General features: G+C 38.8%; 1 protein-coding gene across 1 annotated transcript; it reads right to left on the bottom strand.

Moving 5' to 3' along the window:
- Nucleotides 1–1117: 1117 nt before the first annotated feature.
- Nucleotides 1118–14700, bottom strand: ctsl.1 (cathepsin L.1). Its single transcript, XM_010784580.1, has 20 exons — nt 13869–14700; nt 13472–13614; nt 13155–13352; nt 12873–13064; nt 12441–12606; nt 12209–12314; nt 11887–11984; nt 8746–8862; nt 8363–8505; nt 5399–5489; nt 4690–4758; nt 4252–4290; nt 3628–3732; nt 3222–3364; nt 2868–3065; nt 2581–2772; nt 2067–2232; nt 1865–1970; nt 1460–1563; nt 1118–1297 (listed from the first exon to the last, which is right to left on the bottom strand). Exons 1-19 carry the CDS (start codon nt 13966–13968, stop codon nt 1464–1466), a joined length of 2472 nt encoding a protein of 823 aa, XP_010782882.1. The 5' UTR covers nt 13969–14700; the 3' UTR covers nt 1118–1297; nt 1460–1463.
- Nucleotides 14701–15874: the final 1174 nt, after the last annotated feature.

Here is a 15874-nt window from a genome sequence, read left to right as displayed (position 1 = left end):
CACAGCTTTTATCTTTGACCTGTGGTTTGCAAGCCGAAGGCCACAGGAACAGTTTGCATGCCAATATGAGTGAGTAGAGGCATCATCTAAGTATAAGGTCAGACTTTTTGATAAACAAACACAGTTGTTTGAAGTGAATCCTTTATTTCAGACAAAACTGGTTTGATCAATGAACATTGATATGAGAATAAAATCTTCTTCATTCTATAAACATTCAACTTGTCTGAAGCAGTGCTCGGCCATGTGCACATATCTTCAAACTATGACCAAAGCAAGTACATTTATAGTGTTAAAGATACTACACAGCTTTTTTTTGTATTTTGCGCAGCGCACATTTGATTGTAAAACCCATCAGCCTTGACTGAGGCTACCTGCTTGGTAAACATACAGGGCAGATAAGTTATACTTCATGTTCTCTGGGAATCTTAAGGCAGTTGTAATTTAGACATTTCTAACTAGATGTGAGCACACATTTGTCAATTGTAAAAAAAAAATGAAAGAATAAAATAAACAGTTTGAAAAGTATTAAGGGGAAGAGGATACAATTATTTCCTGTCATAGTTGATGTTGTATTTTGACCTTGAATTTATGTGTTGAAAAGCAATCCACTCCAAGCATCAGGTGCAAGACACATCCTGTGCATTTGCATGCCACATTCTGAATCAAGCCACAGCTCCTACGGAGTTGTCATACCCTCAACAGGACATGTTGTGGGTTGTTGCACACCGAGATGGAGTAACAAGAAATTACTGTTACTGTAGGTGAATCAAGATAATAAAAAAACGAACATGTTTTAAATGATCATTGGACTTTATTCAGTCATACAACCCTGTTTTCCATTTTTAAAGGTCCCCTATTATACAGTTTTTCATCAATATATTATAGTTCTCAGATACAAAACATGTCTCTGAAGTGTTTTGCTTGAAATACCAAACACATCATGCATTGTAGCATCCCATAAACCCCTCTGTTTCAGCCCTGTTTCAAAAGTTCTGATTCTCTGTCTGTTACTTTAGATGAAAATAAGGAGCCCCCCCCCACGCCCCTCTGAGAGATATTTGGTTAAAAATAACACAATGGTGCTCTAGGAGGAGATTCAGGTGATAAGGTGGGGGGGTGTTACCTTGGTTGGTTATTGGCTAATGGTTACACAAGCCAAAAAAACATTATGACATCATAAAGTGGCCAAAATCTCTGCATTTTTCAAGAATTGTTCTGTAACCCCATAATGTTTCTCTGTGAAATAAAGGCAAAGTATGCATCACGTTCCTCCACCTCACTTAGGAAAGTCCTGGACCTGAAAATCCAATAAACATGAATTACAACCAGTAAATAGAAATTAAACTGCGGAGTGCATTCAAACATTATTTCGGATACATCTGTGCAGACTCCCAGAATATAAACTTAAATTGCATCTTGAAAAAGCATTTGGTCACAAAGAAAGAAAGTTTGCTCTCACCTGCTCAGACCAGGGGGTAGGTGGCTCGAGTAGCGATGCCACACTGGTTGTGTTTGTTCCTGCTCATCTTGATGTAACCCTGGTCTCCCCACCCGAGGCCCCAGCTACAGAAACAAACACATTACCAACAACATTCAGCCCCACTATGTAAAGAACTACAATATAAGTACCAACAGCAAGTATAGACAAATTATTGTTTTACTGATGAAAGAGAAATTATAGTAGAAATGAATTTTAAGTTAAGTTGAAGAGGTTGACAACGACCTGAGTTTGACTTAATTTGACAGCTATAAATAAGACGCATAACTGCAGCTGTTTGTGGAAACAGGAACTTTGTTAATCCACTACTAAGAGATAGTATACGGTGCATACATTTGAATATTAGTACCATATTTTGGTATTTACCTGTTCTTCACCAGCCAGTAGTCATGTCCATTGTCACTGCCGTAACCCACAGCCAGTACAGCATGGTGCAACTTTGAGCTGCTGCATTTTGGCTCATCGTACAGTCCTAGAAACACACAAAGCCACATAAGACAGACATAAGTTTGAGTTAAATATATATAATATTTTCTCTCTGAGAATATGCGTGTTTATAACTGTTCACCTGAGTGATACAGCTTGAAGGATGCATGAGAAATATCAATGGACACAGACACAGGTCCCACGGTGGCCACAGCGTCTTTCAATGCAACTTCGTCTCCTTGGTTCACGCGGACGTAGCCTGTGCATGTGGCAGCGCTAAGGGCAGGGTTGTGACGGCATTCACCATCCTATTTGGAAGAAAAAAATCAACAATTGACAAAATGTGGAAATGTCTTACGTGGAGGGCCAACATTTTGAAAACATTATAAATGAGTTGAGTTCCATCAGGATAGTTCCTAGGCAGGATTATGACGGCATATATAATCCTATTTGAAGGGAATTTTTTTTACAATTGACCTTCTTTAAAAAAAAAGTTAAGAGGTGAACATAATCTTAAACGGAGGGCCAACATTTTGAAAACATTACGAATAAGATGAGTTCCATCTTCAACTACACTTTTTAACATGCTAATGACACATTTCTGTCTTACACAGGATGCTGTACATTCAAAGAAGAGCCAAACAGATTGTGTTTACAATAGCCTGATAAGGGTAGGAGTTTTCTGTTTCTATCCCTCCGTTGGCTTCAATGTAATTGAAGGCGTGTTTCGTCAAGCCCCCATTGCAACCAGAATTCCGATAGTCACGGGAGCAGTCCACCAGCTGCTGCTCGCTCAGAGACACTAGCTTCCCTGTCTTCCTGAAGTGCTGACCCTCCAGCGAGCCAGTCTGAAAGATACATTTGTTAAATGAAACCAGGGTATATTGATGTAAAGTTTACTGTGTTACCAAAAGAGAGAACAACAAGTAATGTTTGTACATACTGCACTGAAGGCCCAGCAGGAGCCACAATCCATCTGGTCCTTGACTTCAGTCACATATCCCTTATCCCTCCAGTCAACATTGTTGGGCAGATCGGATTCTCCAGGCAGTCGGAAAAAAGCAGGACCAGTTTGAGGCAGAGAAGTGTTGAAGAAACCGAGGCAACCCTTGGAAATCAGGTGTCTGTACTCTTCATTCTCCTGATAAAGAAGAGCAAAAGTTTAATTTATTAGGGTCTTTAACTAAAACGCCATTCACTGCATCCTCACATGCTGATTACAACCAATAATAGCAGTTTGTCATAAAAGTTAAAAACAAAAATACTTCAGAAACTATTTGTGTTTTTCTACACATACCATGTCAGCGAATTTGGTCATGCCAAGGCGGTAGGACTTGATGCCCTGATCAGCCATGATGTTGTGCTTCTGCACCAGTCTGCGGTTGTTGAGCCAGATTTCCATGCGCTGAGCCTCCTCTACCGGGGAGTTGTAGGACCTTCCTGCCAGCAAATTAGAAACAAAAAGACTGATTCTCCGGTAAACAGATTTCCCTTTATTAGCTGAAAAACTAAAGTGTATGCTGTAAACTTCTTAACACGTGGGCAGATCACACATTGCTTTACTTTAGATGTTTAGCGCTGTTGTGTGTAAGTGTGAGTATACATTTAGCACACTCCAAATGTAAGCCTCACAGGCAGTTTTTCCAATGAAAACAGATCTACGGTGATTGACAACAGACAAATGTCACCAAATATTGTCTCACCAAACTGGACTTTCCAGGCGTGGAACTCCAGGTCATCTGAAGAGATGGAGGCACAGCTAGCCACGGCCAGAGCAGCAGCAGCAACCAACAACAGCTTCATCCTGACTGACACACAAGCAGAAAAAGCAAATAGATCCTTTGTTATTTACAGAAAATCATACAGGCTGAGATTAAACTCTTTCACTTCTACTTTTTCTCACAAACAATGTATCTATTTCCTGTTTGCTTTGAATCTCTGTTTCTCTTCCTCATACTCTCAACTTCATCAGTCTCTGTTTATTTGAATCAATGTCCCTTTACATAACCTTACATGATTCACTTAACAACTCTGAATCTGTTCTTTGGATAGGTGAGCCATCATGTTCTGGTTTCATAATGGTTCTGCAGTTCTTGGTGTATGTGCTGAAGTAAAGTACACAAGAGGACACCTCTTGCAGACCCAACACTGAAAAACACTGTTTTATTTTTACATTTAATTATAATTCCAATTAAATAGCGATGTGAATTCCTTTAAAAAGGAAATACAGAAATCAAAACATCACATTATACAAATATTCAGGGTGTAATATGTTTTACATGAAACCTAACCAACTAAATTATGCCAAACGTGATGTTTGTACATACTGCGCTGAAGGCCCAGCATGAGCCACATTGCTTCTGATCCTTGACTTCAGTCACATATACGTTATCCTGTCTGTCTGGCAGATCAAGTCCTTCAGGCAGTCGGAGAAAAGCAGAGCCAGTTTGAGGCAGATAAGTGTTGAAGAAACAAAACCAAGGGAACCCTGGAAAATCAGGCATCTGTACTCTTCATTTTCCTGATAAAGAGGGGCAGAAGTTTCATTTATTAGGGTCTTTAACTAAACCACATTCACGGCATCCTCACATGCTGATTTCAACCAGAGACAATAATAACAGTTTGTCGTAAATGTCAAGAGTTTAAAACAAAAAATATGCAGACACTATTTGTGTTTTTTGTATTCATACCATGTCAGCGAATTTTGTCATGCCAAGGCGGTAGGACTTGATGCTCTGATCAGCCATGATGTTGTGCTTCTGCACCAGTCTGCGGTTGTTGAGCCAGATTTCCCCTGTGCTGAGCCTCCTCTACCGGGGAGTTGTAGGACCTTCCTGCCGGAAAAAAATAGAATTTATTTTTTAAATGTTCCAGTCAAGAAATTTCCACTGATAAGATGAAAAACAAAAATGTATGCTGTAAACTTGTTATCATGTAGGCAGAGCACAAATTCCTTTACTTAGACGTTTAGCTGTGTTGTGTGAAAATGAGTACACATTTAGCACACTCCAATTGTAAGCATCACAGGCAGTTTTTTCATAGAACAAAGATCTACTTTGTTCGACAGCAAACCACAATAATTAGAAATACCCGGATAAGAGTGTCTCACCAAACTGTAGTTTCCAGGCATCAAACTCTGTCATCTGGAGAGATGGTTGAACAGCTGACCACGGCCAGAGCAGCAGCAGCAACCAGAAACAGCTTCATCCTGACTGACACACAGATCCCTTGTGACTTGCAGGAAACCACACAGGTCGAGATTAAACTCTTTCACTTCAGCTTTGTCTCATAAACTTTCCTTTATTCAATGTACCAGCTATATTGCATGCTTCCTTTGAATCTCTGTTTCTCTTCCTCAGACTCTTTCTGAACTTCACCAGTCTCTGTTTATTTGCATCAATGCACCTGCAGTACAAATAGTGTTTGCGCTTGTCTATCTGTGTGTTCCCTATTATTTCTGCTGTGGTTGCTTACCTGCCTCTATCAAATTGATGTCAAGTTTGAGGTCTGTCCGCCTGTAGGTGATGTAGGGCTCTGCATCTGTTCTTTGGTGAGTCATCATGTTCTGGTTTCAAAATGGTTCTGCTGAAGTAAATTCCATGTACAGCATACAACACCTTCTGTCCTTAGACCGTCATATCGTACAAGGAGTTACTTCCAAAGAAACCCCAAAATAAATGCGGATAAAACGGAAGAAACCTTCGGAAGAGCAACAAAGGAGGGATCCCTCTCCCTGGAAAGACAGACGTGCAATAGATGTTGTGTGTATAGATTAATAAATAATCATTTAGCCACAGCCACAACTCATGATCCAGGTGTAACCTTTAATACTGACAACCTGCCAGGTGAGAGACTCAAAAACTCTGAGGATGACGCCCTGGATGCTAAGTTAGTAACCTGCATTACTACATGCATTTATGGGACATGAGTGCATACAGATAGAGAACATGAGTGCATACAGATGTGACATTTCCTCAACAGTATAAGCCTATAGCAGCATAATAAGGAGCTGGTCCAAGGCAAGCCTGCGCCAGCCCTAACTCTAAGCTTTATCAAAAAGGAAAGTCTCAAGCTTACTCTTAAAAATGGAGAGACAGTCTATCTCCTGAACATAAACTGGAACCTGGTTCCACAGGAGAAGAGGCTTTGAATGTAATGTCTTCAAGGCATTCTTGAATTGTAATTGTGATTGATTGATTGATATAACTGAGTACCATTTGTCATGAATCGGCACAATACAAATACAAAAGGAACACTTTAGTTCACAGATCAAGGTTTTTTTGTGCTTATGCGCTCTTGAGAAAGAGGTTGGCATGTGTGGAGTACACACCTAGATGTTCATGTGCATTAGTGTGTGTAAAGTTACCGATAAATTGTTTGATTCTGCAGACAAACAGAACACTTGGTTTTCAGAGTTTTCCACCACCACAACTCCAACATTATTTGCTTTCTCTTGACCAAAACAATACACAAATAATTCCTTCTAATTTAACTCTGGATAATAACCAAAAAAAAGACAACGGATGGAAAATAACACAAACACGGAATGGCTGCTTTTATAGTCGTTTTTTAGCCAATATACATTTTGCCCAAAAGATGGCGGTATTGCACATTGGAAGGCCAACATTTGTAATATTGAATGAGATGAGTTCCATCTGCCACTAAACTTTTTGCAGGATAATGACAAATATCACTAAAGAAGTTTTCAACCAAACAGATATTGTTGGTAACACTTTATTTTGATAGTCCATCAGTTGACATTCATCAACACAGTTTCAACAGACAATTAACATGCATTCAACTAACTGCCAATAGAATAAGGTACATCTCAAGTGTTGATCTATAGATTTTACAAAAAGTGCCTGTTGACTGTCAACATGTTTTTTTGCAACAGGTTATTAACCACTATTCAACATTACGATCTGTAGATTGTGTCAGCCTCTTCAAAATTGACAATCAACTACTCAAAATCAATCTGTCAGTTGAAAGTCAACAGGGTCATGTCGACTATCTGTTGATAATCTGTTGAGTCAAGATGTCAACTAAAGATTACATTAAGCATTAGTTGACGATCAACAGATAAGCAACTAAAGTTTAGTTGACGATCTGTTGATCGTCAACTAATCTAGAGTTGACTATCAGCATACTTTTAGTAAGCATTCTCCACTGCGTTTGTAGGCATGTGTTAGGACTATCCAATTAAAGTGAAAAACTGTTGAGAACAGTAGAAAGTCTATAACCTATCAACAGAACACATACATTCATCCACTAATTATATGCAACAGACATGGGAATAAAGCGAAATGTTCTGCAGCACTGATCACAAACACTGGATAACTGAAGTCAATACCAGGCTATAAAGCACAGTAAAACAAACACTATATGCAGCATGTCAGAGAAAGAAGGCTTTTTTATTTTAAGAATATATACTACACATATAGTAAAAACACTGAACAGTTCTGAAATGGTCAAAATAAAGTTTGAAACACATTATCTACCAGCTGGTAGTCAATACCAGGCAAACGAAAATAAATCACTGCGCTGCAGATTTTTACAGTTTAATAATTATAAATAAAATAAACAACGAAAATTGACCAACAGAAGAACATTACATTATTATCTACCCTGAGACCAAGGTCAATCTTTAAAAACAGGAAGACCCCCCACCCCCACAACAACAATAACAACAACAACGTTCAACCCACATTCAGAATTTCCTGACAGAAAAGGGGATGAGCTGTTTGTTGCTTTTCATTTCAACTATCTTTTCTGCCAGTTCACCAACAATTTTTTTCTGACAAAGTTGGGCTAATTTCAAAAGTGTGTATTTACCCTTGAACTGGTCTAGGACACTCTTATCCACCAGGAATACTTCTGCAATTGCTGCAGTGTCTTTCACAGCATTTCTTGAAACTCAAGCTTTCTTGAAAGCTTTGGTCATCCTGAAGCCTCTCTGCACCAGTTTAAGGACACGCCGATATCTTCTCACCACATCTGAGATGGAAGAAACTGAAAAATAAATAATACATTAATTTCAATAAATGTTATAGTGTGCAGTGTCTTAGTTGCAGGGTGAGCCATAGTGTTTATTCCATATTTTCTCTTGAAAAGGGACTACAACTTCGATGAATGTGTGTGACTTCCCGTTTGTTTTAGAACATGTGTTGTATTTCATAGTAGGTACTAGGTAGTGCCAGTTTGTGGCAGAGAAGTGTTGAAGAAACCGAGGCAACCCTGGGAAATCAGGCGTCGGTACTCTTCATTTTTCTGATGAAGAGGGGCAAAAGTTTCATTTATTAGGGTCTTTAACCAAAACGCATTCACTCACATGCTGATTACAACCAGGGACAATAATAACAGTTCATCATAAATGCCATGAGTTTTAAACTACTACTAACTAATACTGCAGAAAGTACATTTGTGTTTTTCTTTACATACCATGTCAGCGAATTTGGTCATGCCAAGGCGGTAGGACTTGTTGCCCTGATCAGACATGATGTTGTGCTCCAGCACCAGTCTGAGGTTGTTGAGCCAGATTTCCCTGCGCTGAGCCTCCTCTACCGGGGTGTTGTAGGACTTTTCTGCCAATCAGAAGAAAAACAATCCATGATGAATAATTAACTGAAAAACAAAATTGTATGCTGTAAACTTCATATCATGTAGGCAGAGCACACATTCCTTTACTTTAGACCTTTAGCTGTGTTGTGTGTAAATGAGTACACATTTAGCACACTCCAAATGTAAGCCTCACAGGAATGTTTTCCACAGAACAAAGATCTACTTTGTTCGCCAACAAACCACAATAATGACAAAAGTCTCACCAAACTGAAGTTTCCAGGCGTGGAACTCCAGGTCATCTGAAGAGATGGAGGCACAGCTGGCCACGGCCAGAGCAGCAGCAGCAACCAGCAACAGCTTCATCCTGACTGACACACAGACTGAAGAAAAACAAACACATCCTTAGTGACTTGCAGGAAACCACACAGGTTGAGATTAAACGTGTTCACTTCCACTTTGTCTCACAAACTTGTCCTTCCTTCTAGCAATGTATCAGCTCTATTTCCCGGTTCTTTTGATTCTCTGACTATTTATCAACAGCAGTACAAATTGTGTTTGCGCTTGTCTGTCTGTTTTAGTGTTCCCTATATCTGCTGTAGTTGCTTACCTATCTCTCTCAGTTGATGTGACGTTTGAGGTCTGTCCACCTGTAGAATATGCAGGGCTTTGTTAGGGGACCTTCTTATATAGCTGACTGCAGTTCATAAATAAAATCTGAAAAGCACGTAATGAAATATTGGAAAATTGCACAATGCACTTTATTCGGGAAACATACAACATGGTCATCAATTCCTTTTCTCAATTAAGTTATACAATAGAATAATACACCCTCTGCCCTCAGACCCTTACATCAGACAAGGAACAAACTCCCAAAGAAATGTGGGCGGTCCTTTGTGATGTATTTTATTTCTACACAATATAAATATTTGTATCATATGGGTTTAGTGTACATAGTTTGTCAAAACAATAGTTATATGATAGTACCTAGTAAGTTTGATTCTGAAACCATCAAGTAAAATGTTACTTTACAGGACTGTCTCAGAAAATTAGAATATTGTGATAAAGTTCTTTATTTTCTGTAATGCAATTAAAAAAACAAAAATGTCATACATTCTGGATTCATTACAAATCAACTGAAATATTGCAAGCCTTTTATTATTTTAATATTGCTGATNAATATTTGTATCATATGGGTTTAGTGTACATAGTTTGTCAAAAAAATAGTTATATGATAGTACCTAGTAAGTTTGATTCTGAAACCATCAAGTAAAATGTTACTTTATACATACTAAAGTGTGAAAAGTACACTCCATACAATCAAGCATTTACATCAACAGTCAGGTGACAAGAACAATTCATCAATCGATCAATCAAATTTTACTTCACAAAGTACACATTTTTTTTCAGGGGCCTTTACAAAAAGTGCAGCATACGACACCCCCTGTCTAGACCTTTGCAGCAAACAGGTGTAAACTCCCATAGAAACGCCACAATTAATGAAGAATTATTGGGGAAATTATCAAAGGAGGGATCCCTCTCCCTGGCCAGACACATGAGCAATAGATGTTGTGTATAGACAATAGAAAATCAGAATTATAAAAAATGTAATAATGCATCATGGAGGACGTCAACATTCTTCAAGGTGCTGCCAAAAACAATAATGTAGGCGTCAGGCAGGAAAACGGCAACAGGTGCAGCCACGACTCATGATCCTGACATAAATAATACTGGCAACCTGGCAGGAAAGAGATGGAAAAACTCCTGGGATGACGCCCCGGATGCTAAGTTAGTATCATGCATTTTTGGGAACAGGAAGAGAGATGAGAAATTAAATATGAAATTCCCTCGACAGTCAAAGCCTATAGCAGCATAACTATAAGCGTCATTAAAAATAAAAGTCTTAACCCTTACCCTGGCTTTCATTGTATTTTAGGCTGTATAAATCATGAATAACCATACATTATTGGATGCAATGCCCCAGTGTTCCTCTACTGTGACATGTTCACATGCTTTGATGTTTGAAAGCACTTTATTTCTTTTGGTTAGTGATTGTTCGACCGTTCAGATATGTCCCGCCTTAAGTCTACCACGTACAATGTGTTGGAGCGCTAGCCAATAGAAGCACGGGTGTAACATAATGATGTCACTATGTTACTGAACTAAACAAAGGATTCCAATCCAGGGCGTTTCAGAGAGAGGGGCGACTGTGTTGGAGAAAAACCCCCTCTGGCGTGATCCTTAACACACTAGAGAAAAATGAGAACCCCCAAAACTATTATAACCATAAAATTGAGCCAGTTTAGAGCAGCTAATACAGGAGTAATATGGTCTTGTTTTCTAGCTCTTGTCAATACACATGCTGCACCATTTTGGATCAACTGAAAAGTCTGAAGAAGCATTTGGGTACAACCTGAAAAAAAGGAATTACAATTGTTTTGAGGTAGGATTTGCCTTGTCTATGTAATGGTACAAAGTTGAAAGAAGGAAGCCATTGAAATCAGTTTTTTTTAAGGAAGTTAAAGGACATACCCTGATAAGTTGTGCTGGAGGCCAAGTTATTGCCATCCACAGTAAGTATGTCATTACATGATTTGTTTCAGAGTTGTTTGGGGCCAAGATAAATATGGTCAGTATTGTCTGTGTTTAACCTTAAAAGGTGGGGTTCATCAACTTTTGTATGTCCTTAAGGCCTTTCTTGAATTGTATTTGATTAATTGGTTTCATTCTGGCTGGTTTTATATATATAATTGAGCATCATGGGTCATGATTCCCCACAACTGCCACATTGTGGATTTCTTATTTTGGTCGCATGTCGATGTCGTTTTATTCGTCTGCATCGGCTTGAACATGACGTTTATGACACTTAGCTAATAGCTTTGGAAATAAAATGTGAACTGTCTGAAATGAAGGAAACAGCTTTTTTACATAATTATTGCCATGGTTACTAACAGTCAGCTACCAGGCTGCTCTTTAGACGGCTATTGCTTCCTCTTGACCCAAAACATACACATCAACAAATTCGTACTAAGATAATGGTGGACAATAAAAAAAGAACAAATAATTGAAGTATAATTGTTTATTTTTAAATCAGTTTATTTTACGCTACATGTATTGCATTTAAAGTGCAGAAAGACACTGTACAACTAACTTCCATGAAGCAACAATATGACATATTTTTCCATAACTCAGTTTCTTTATTAAATGTAAGCAAAATCTGCATCATTTTCTTCCACCTCATTTGGGACTTTTCTGGACCTGAAAATCCAATACACATAAATTACATCCAGTAAATAGACATTAGGGTGCATACACGCATTATTCAGGATACATCTGTGCAGAAAGCCTTGTTTAAATTGCATTTTCAAATAGCATAATGAGAAAATAAACTTTGCTCTCACCTGCTCAGACCAGGGGGTAGCTGGACGCAGTAGCGATGCCACACTGGTTGTGTTTGTTCCTGCTCATCCTGATGTATCCCTTGTCTCCCCATTCTAGGCCCCAGCTACAGAAACAAACACATTACCAACAATATAAATCTCCTGTAAAGAATCACAACAGTGGTAACAAGAACAGGTAGATAAATAGTGATTGGTTTTCTGATAAAGATAACTTATAGTGGCAATTCATTTTAAGTTGAAGAGCTTGACAACTGTCTGTCCACGTGTGGGTGCTAGCATTAAAACAGTTCAACATTTCAAATATGAGCAACATTTGTATTGTATTTACCTGTTCTTCACCAGCCAGTAGTCCTGTCCATTGCCACTGCCGTAACCAACAGCCAGAACACCATGGTCCAACTCTGAGCTGCTACAATCTGGCTCATCATACACTCCTAGAATCACACAAAACCACATTAGACAGACATATCCTTAGGTATAAAAAAAGGAATACCCTCTATTACTTTATACATTTGATAAGTATATTTTCTGGCAGTAAAGGAGTATTTATTACTGTTCACCTGAGTGATACAGCTGGAAGGATGACTGAGAAGCGTCAATGGCCACAGACACAGGTCCGATGGTGGCGACAGCTTCCTTCAAAGCATCTTCGTCTCCTTGGGTCACATCAACGTAGCCTGTGCAACTGGCACCAACCATGTTAGGGTTGTAACGGCACTGTCCATCCTAAGGTAGAGAGACAAGTATTTTGTAATTCACCAACTTTTTCTAACTAAAACTCTGACCTAATAAGAGATGGATTTCTTAGTCACAAGACTTTCTGTTTTAGGTCACGATACATTGGGCTCCAAGATTGCAGTACTGCGCATTTCTTACATGGAGGATTGAAATTTCCATCTATACTTCTTTTCCCATGATAATGACAAATTGCTATCTGACATCTAGATGTTTCACATATTATATATTTTTAAACCAAACTGCTTGCTGCTTACCTCAGCCTCATAAGGGTAGGAATCCTCTGTGTCTATCCCTCCGTTGGCTTTAATGTACTTAAAAGCGTTGTCCATCAGTCCTCCATCACAACCATAATTTCCATAGTCACCGGAGCAGTCCACCAGCTGCTGCTCGCTCAGAGACACCAGCTTCCCTGTCTTCCTGAAGTTCTGACCCTCCAGTGAGCCAGTCTGAAAGAGAATTTATTCCAATTTAAACCACAAGACAATTGTGTAAAGTTTCCTGCAAAAGAGAGGACACCAAGTAATGTTGGTACATACTGTGCTAAAGGCCCAGCAGGAGCCACACTGCTTCTGATCCTTGACATCAGTGACATATCCCTTATCCCTCCAGTCAACACTTTTGGGCAGATCGGTTACTCCAGGCAGTCGGAGGAAAGCAGAGCCAGTGCGAGGCAGAGAAGTGTTGAAGGAGCCGAGGCAACCCTTGGAAATCAGGTGTCTGTACTCTACATTTTCCTGACAAAGAGAGGCAAAAGTGTCCTTTATTTAGGTTTTGACAATGATAACTGATTGTGACAAATGGTAAAAGTTTTCAACTAAAAGCAGAAACCACATTTGTGTTTTTCTCTTCATACCAAGTCAGCAAAGTAGGTCATGCCAAGGCGGTAGGACTTGATGCCCTGATCAGCCATGATGTTGTGCACCAGCACCAGTCTGCGGTTGGTGAGCCAGATTTCCCTGCGCTGAGCCTCCTCTACCGGGGAGTTGTAGGACCTTCCTGCCAATCAGATAAGGAAATATTTAGTGATAAATTATTAATCCACTAATTCTGTTCCAGCAAAAAGATTTCTCTTTATTGTCAAAAAACTATGTTGGCAGATTACAATTCCCTTTACTTTAAACCTTTAGGTGTGTAAATGAGAACACAGGTGCATTCTAAGGAAGTAGGTAGACCTTTTCCCAGTAAACAGAAGAATACTGTATTTGACAACAGACCACATAAAAAAAACAAGTCTGATAAAATAATCTCACCAAACTTGAGTTTCCAGGCATGGAATTCCAGGTCTTCCAGAGAGATGGAGGCACAGCTGGCCACGGCCAGAGCAGCAGCAACAACCAGCAACAGCTTCATCCTGACTGACACACAAGCAGAAAAAGTCAATCATTTCCTGCAGGTTGAGGTTAAACTCATTTACTTCAGCCCTGCCCACACATTCTCTGCCCGGTTTCTTTGAACCTCTGTTTCATCTCTCCATCAAGCTCTTTCTCGCTGAGTCTCTGTTTCTTATTTGCATCAATGCACCTGCAGCACACAGGAAGTGTGTGCGCTTGTCTGTTGCATGTTTCCTATTATTTCTGCTGTGGTTGCTTACCTGCCACTATGTCGAGTTGATGTGAAGCTTAAGGTAATTCCACCTGTAGGTGATGCAGGGCTGTGTTAGAGAGACATTCTTATATAGCTGACAAGTTATGACTTGCCGTTTGTCCAGTCAGGCGACTGTCAGCTGCTCATAAAGTGAAATAGAAAAGGAAGAGAGTGTTAATCATTGAAAAAGGGAACGGCCAAGTAATGAATTATAAGAACATTGCATGATTCACATGTTTTGGGAAATATATATACAAATCCCTAAATGCTCTTTTAAGAACTCTATTAGTTAATCATCAGTTTTGTTTTTGGGAATCACACCATCAAAGAAGGGGAAACACAGCCTGTATGTGGTTTAGCATGACATCTATTAAAACATTGTTGGGAATTGTTTTTCTGCAGTGCATTCTGATTTTAGTAAAATAGTGCTGGCAAATCTTCTGACATTTTTTCAAAAAGACACATAATGCAATAACATTATTTATGTGGTAACCATGTTTTACTGGAAACCTAAACAACCAAGTTATACCACACTGGAAAATGTGTTTGTAGCAAGCAAAACATTTCTTGTTTCCGGTTATGTATGTGTTACTTTAGCTAACTCCCACTATGTTTCTTTGAGCAATTTTCATAAATGATGTTGTTTAAATAGTTTTCAACCATAATTTCCCCTAAAAAATACTGTAAAGTGTGTTCTCATTCTTTATTTATTAAGATACACAAACAAATGGAACAAACATTATCAAAAACGTACACATTCTCAACAAATATTCTGAACTTTAAATGTTTCCCTTTAACCGAAAGGCTTTGGGAGATTCTGAAATACTTCAAAGAAATATCTACAAAAACATTCTGATAAATGACACCAGCACTTGCTAGTGTTTGTCTCATGATTCATTGGTATTTCCATTTACAGTTGTTCAAGACTTCCTTTCTGTTTCCATACACACATCCTCTTTTTAATTTGCATATAAGAAACAATTAGTTCAAGCAGAAATCATAGTTGGGAATTGAATTCATTAATTTGTTTCTAAGTCATCAGATGATGGCAACCTACATTTGAATTATTATAAGCTCTTTTTTACATTTTGTAGAGGCAATATTCAATCTTTATTTCAGACTCAAGGTCCATATCACATACAAAAGACAAGACACACATCAATAAATAAGATAACAATCTAAACACAAAACAGATAAAAACAAACAGATAAAAAACATAAAATCAGTCCAATCACAGCTAGCACACATGCTCACTGTCTGTATAGGCTATTGCGCCAATGTCTCCAAATCATGGAAGAGAACCGAGTAGAACTCTTCACAGGGTTAATTAAAATCGAGATAACATGATTTTCCGAGTCTTCTAGGCGACACATGAATTTGTACATTAACTTTTTTAAAAGGGCTTGACAAGTAGGTACCCCCAAGTTAAATGTAATCATGTTATTGTCTTTGGCAGTTCAGATTCTCTCTCTGCCCCGCTCTCGTGATGCCTGTAGTCTCTCTATCTCTGTGTGTCTGTCCGTCTGTCACAAGGCTTTCAGGTCAGCAGGACTTAAGACAATAAAGATGCCTTGAAAAAATGGAAAAACTCTGATCTAAGCTAAAAGTTTACAGATGTCATTAAACTCTATGAGCTTGTCTCGTGTTTCTGCCTGTTTGTGGGCAGTCTCTC

The sequence above is a fragment of the Notothenia coriiceps genome, unplaced genomic scaffold (genome assembly GCF_000735185.1).
Source record: "Notothenia coriiceps isolate Sejong01 unplaced genomic scaffold, NC01 NC01_scaffold00026422, whole genome shotgun sequence".
Classification (NCBI taxonomy): domain Eukaryota; kingdom Metazoa; phylum Chordata; class Actinopteri; order Perciformes; family Nototheniidae; genus Notothenia; species Notothenia coriiceps.
Note: the sequence above shows the minus strand (reverse complement) of the source record. Positions and strands in the feature narration are given on the sequence as shown.

Excerpts from the sequence above, each read along its gene's own strand:
- ctsl.1 (XM_010784580.1), bottom strand. The coding sequence starts at position 13,968 with ATGAAGCTGTTGCTGGTTGTTGCTGCTGCTCTGGCCGTGGCCAGCTGT. Across the intron at positions 5,490-8,362 it reads TGACCAAATTCGCTGACATG|AACATGATGACTCACCAAAG; the intron begins GTATGTAAAGAA and ends TTTTGAAACCAG. Across the intron at positions 2,773-2,867 it reads CCTGCTGGGCCTTCAGTGCA|ACTGGCTCGCTGGAGGGTCA; the intron begins GTATGTACAAAC and ends TGTATCTTTCAG.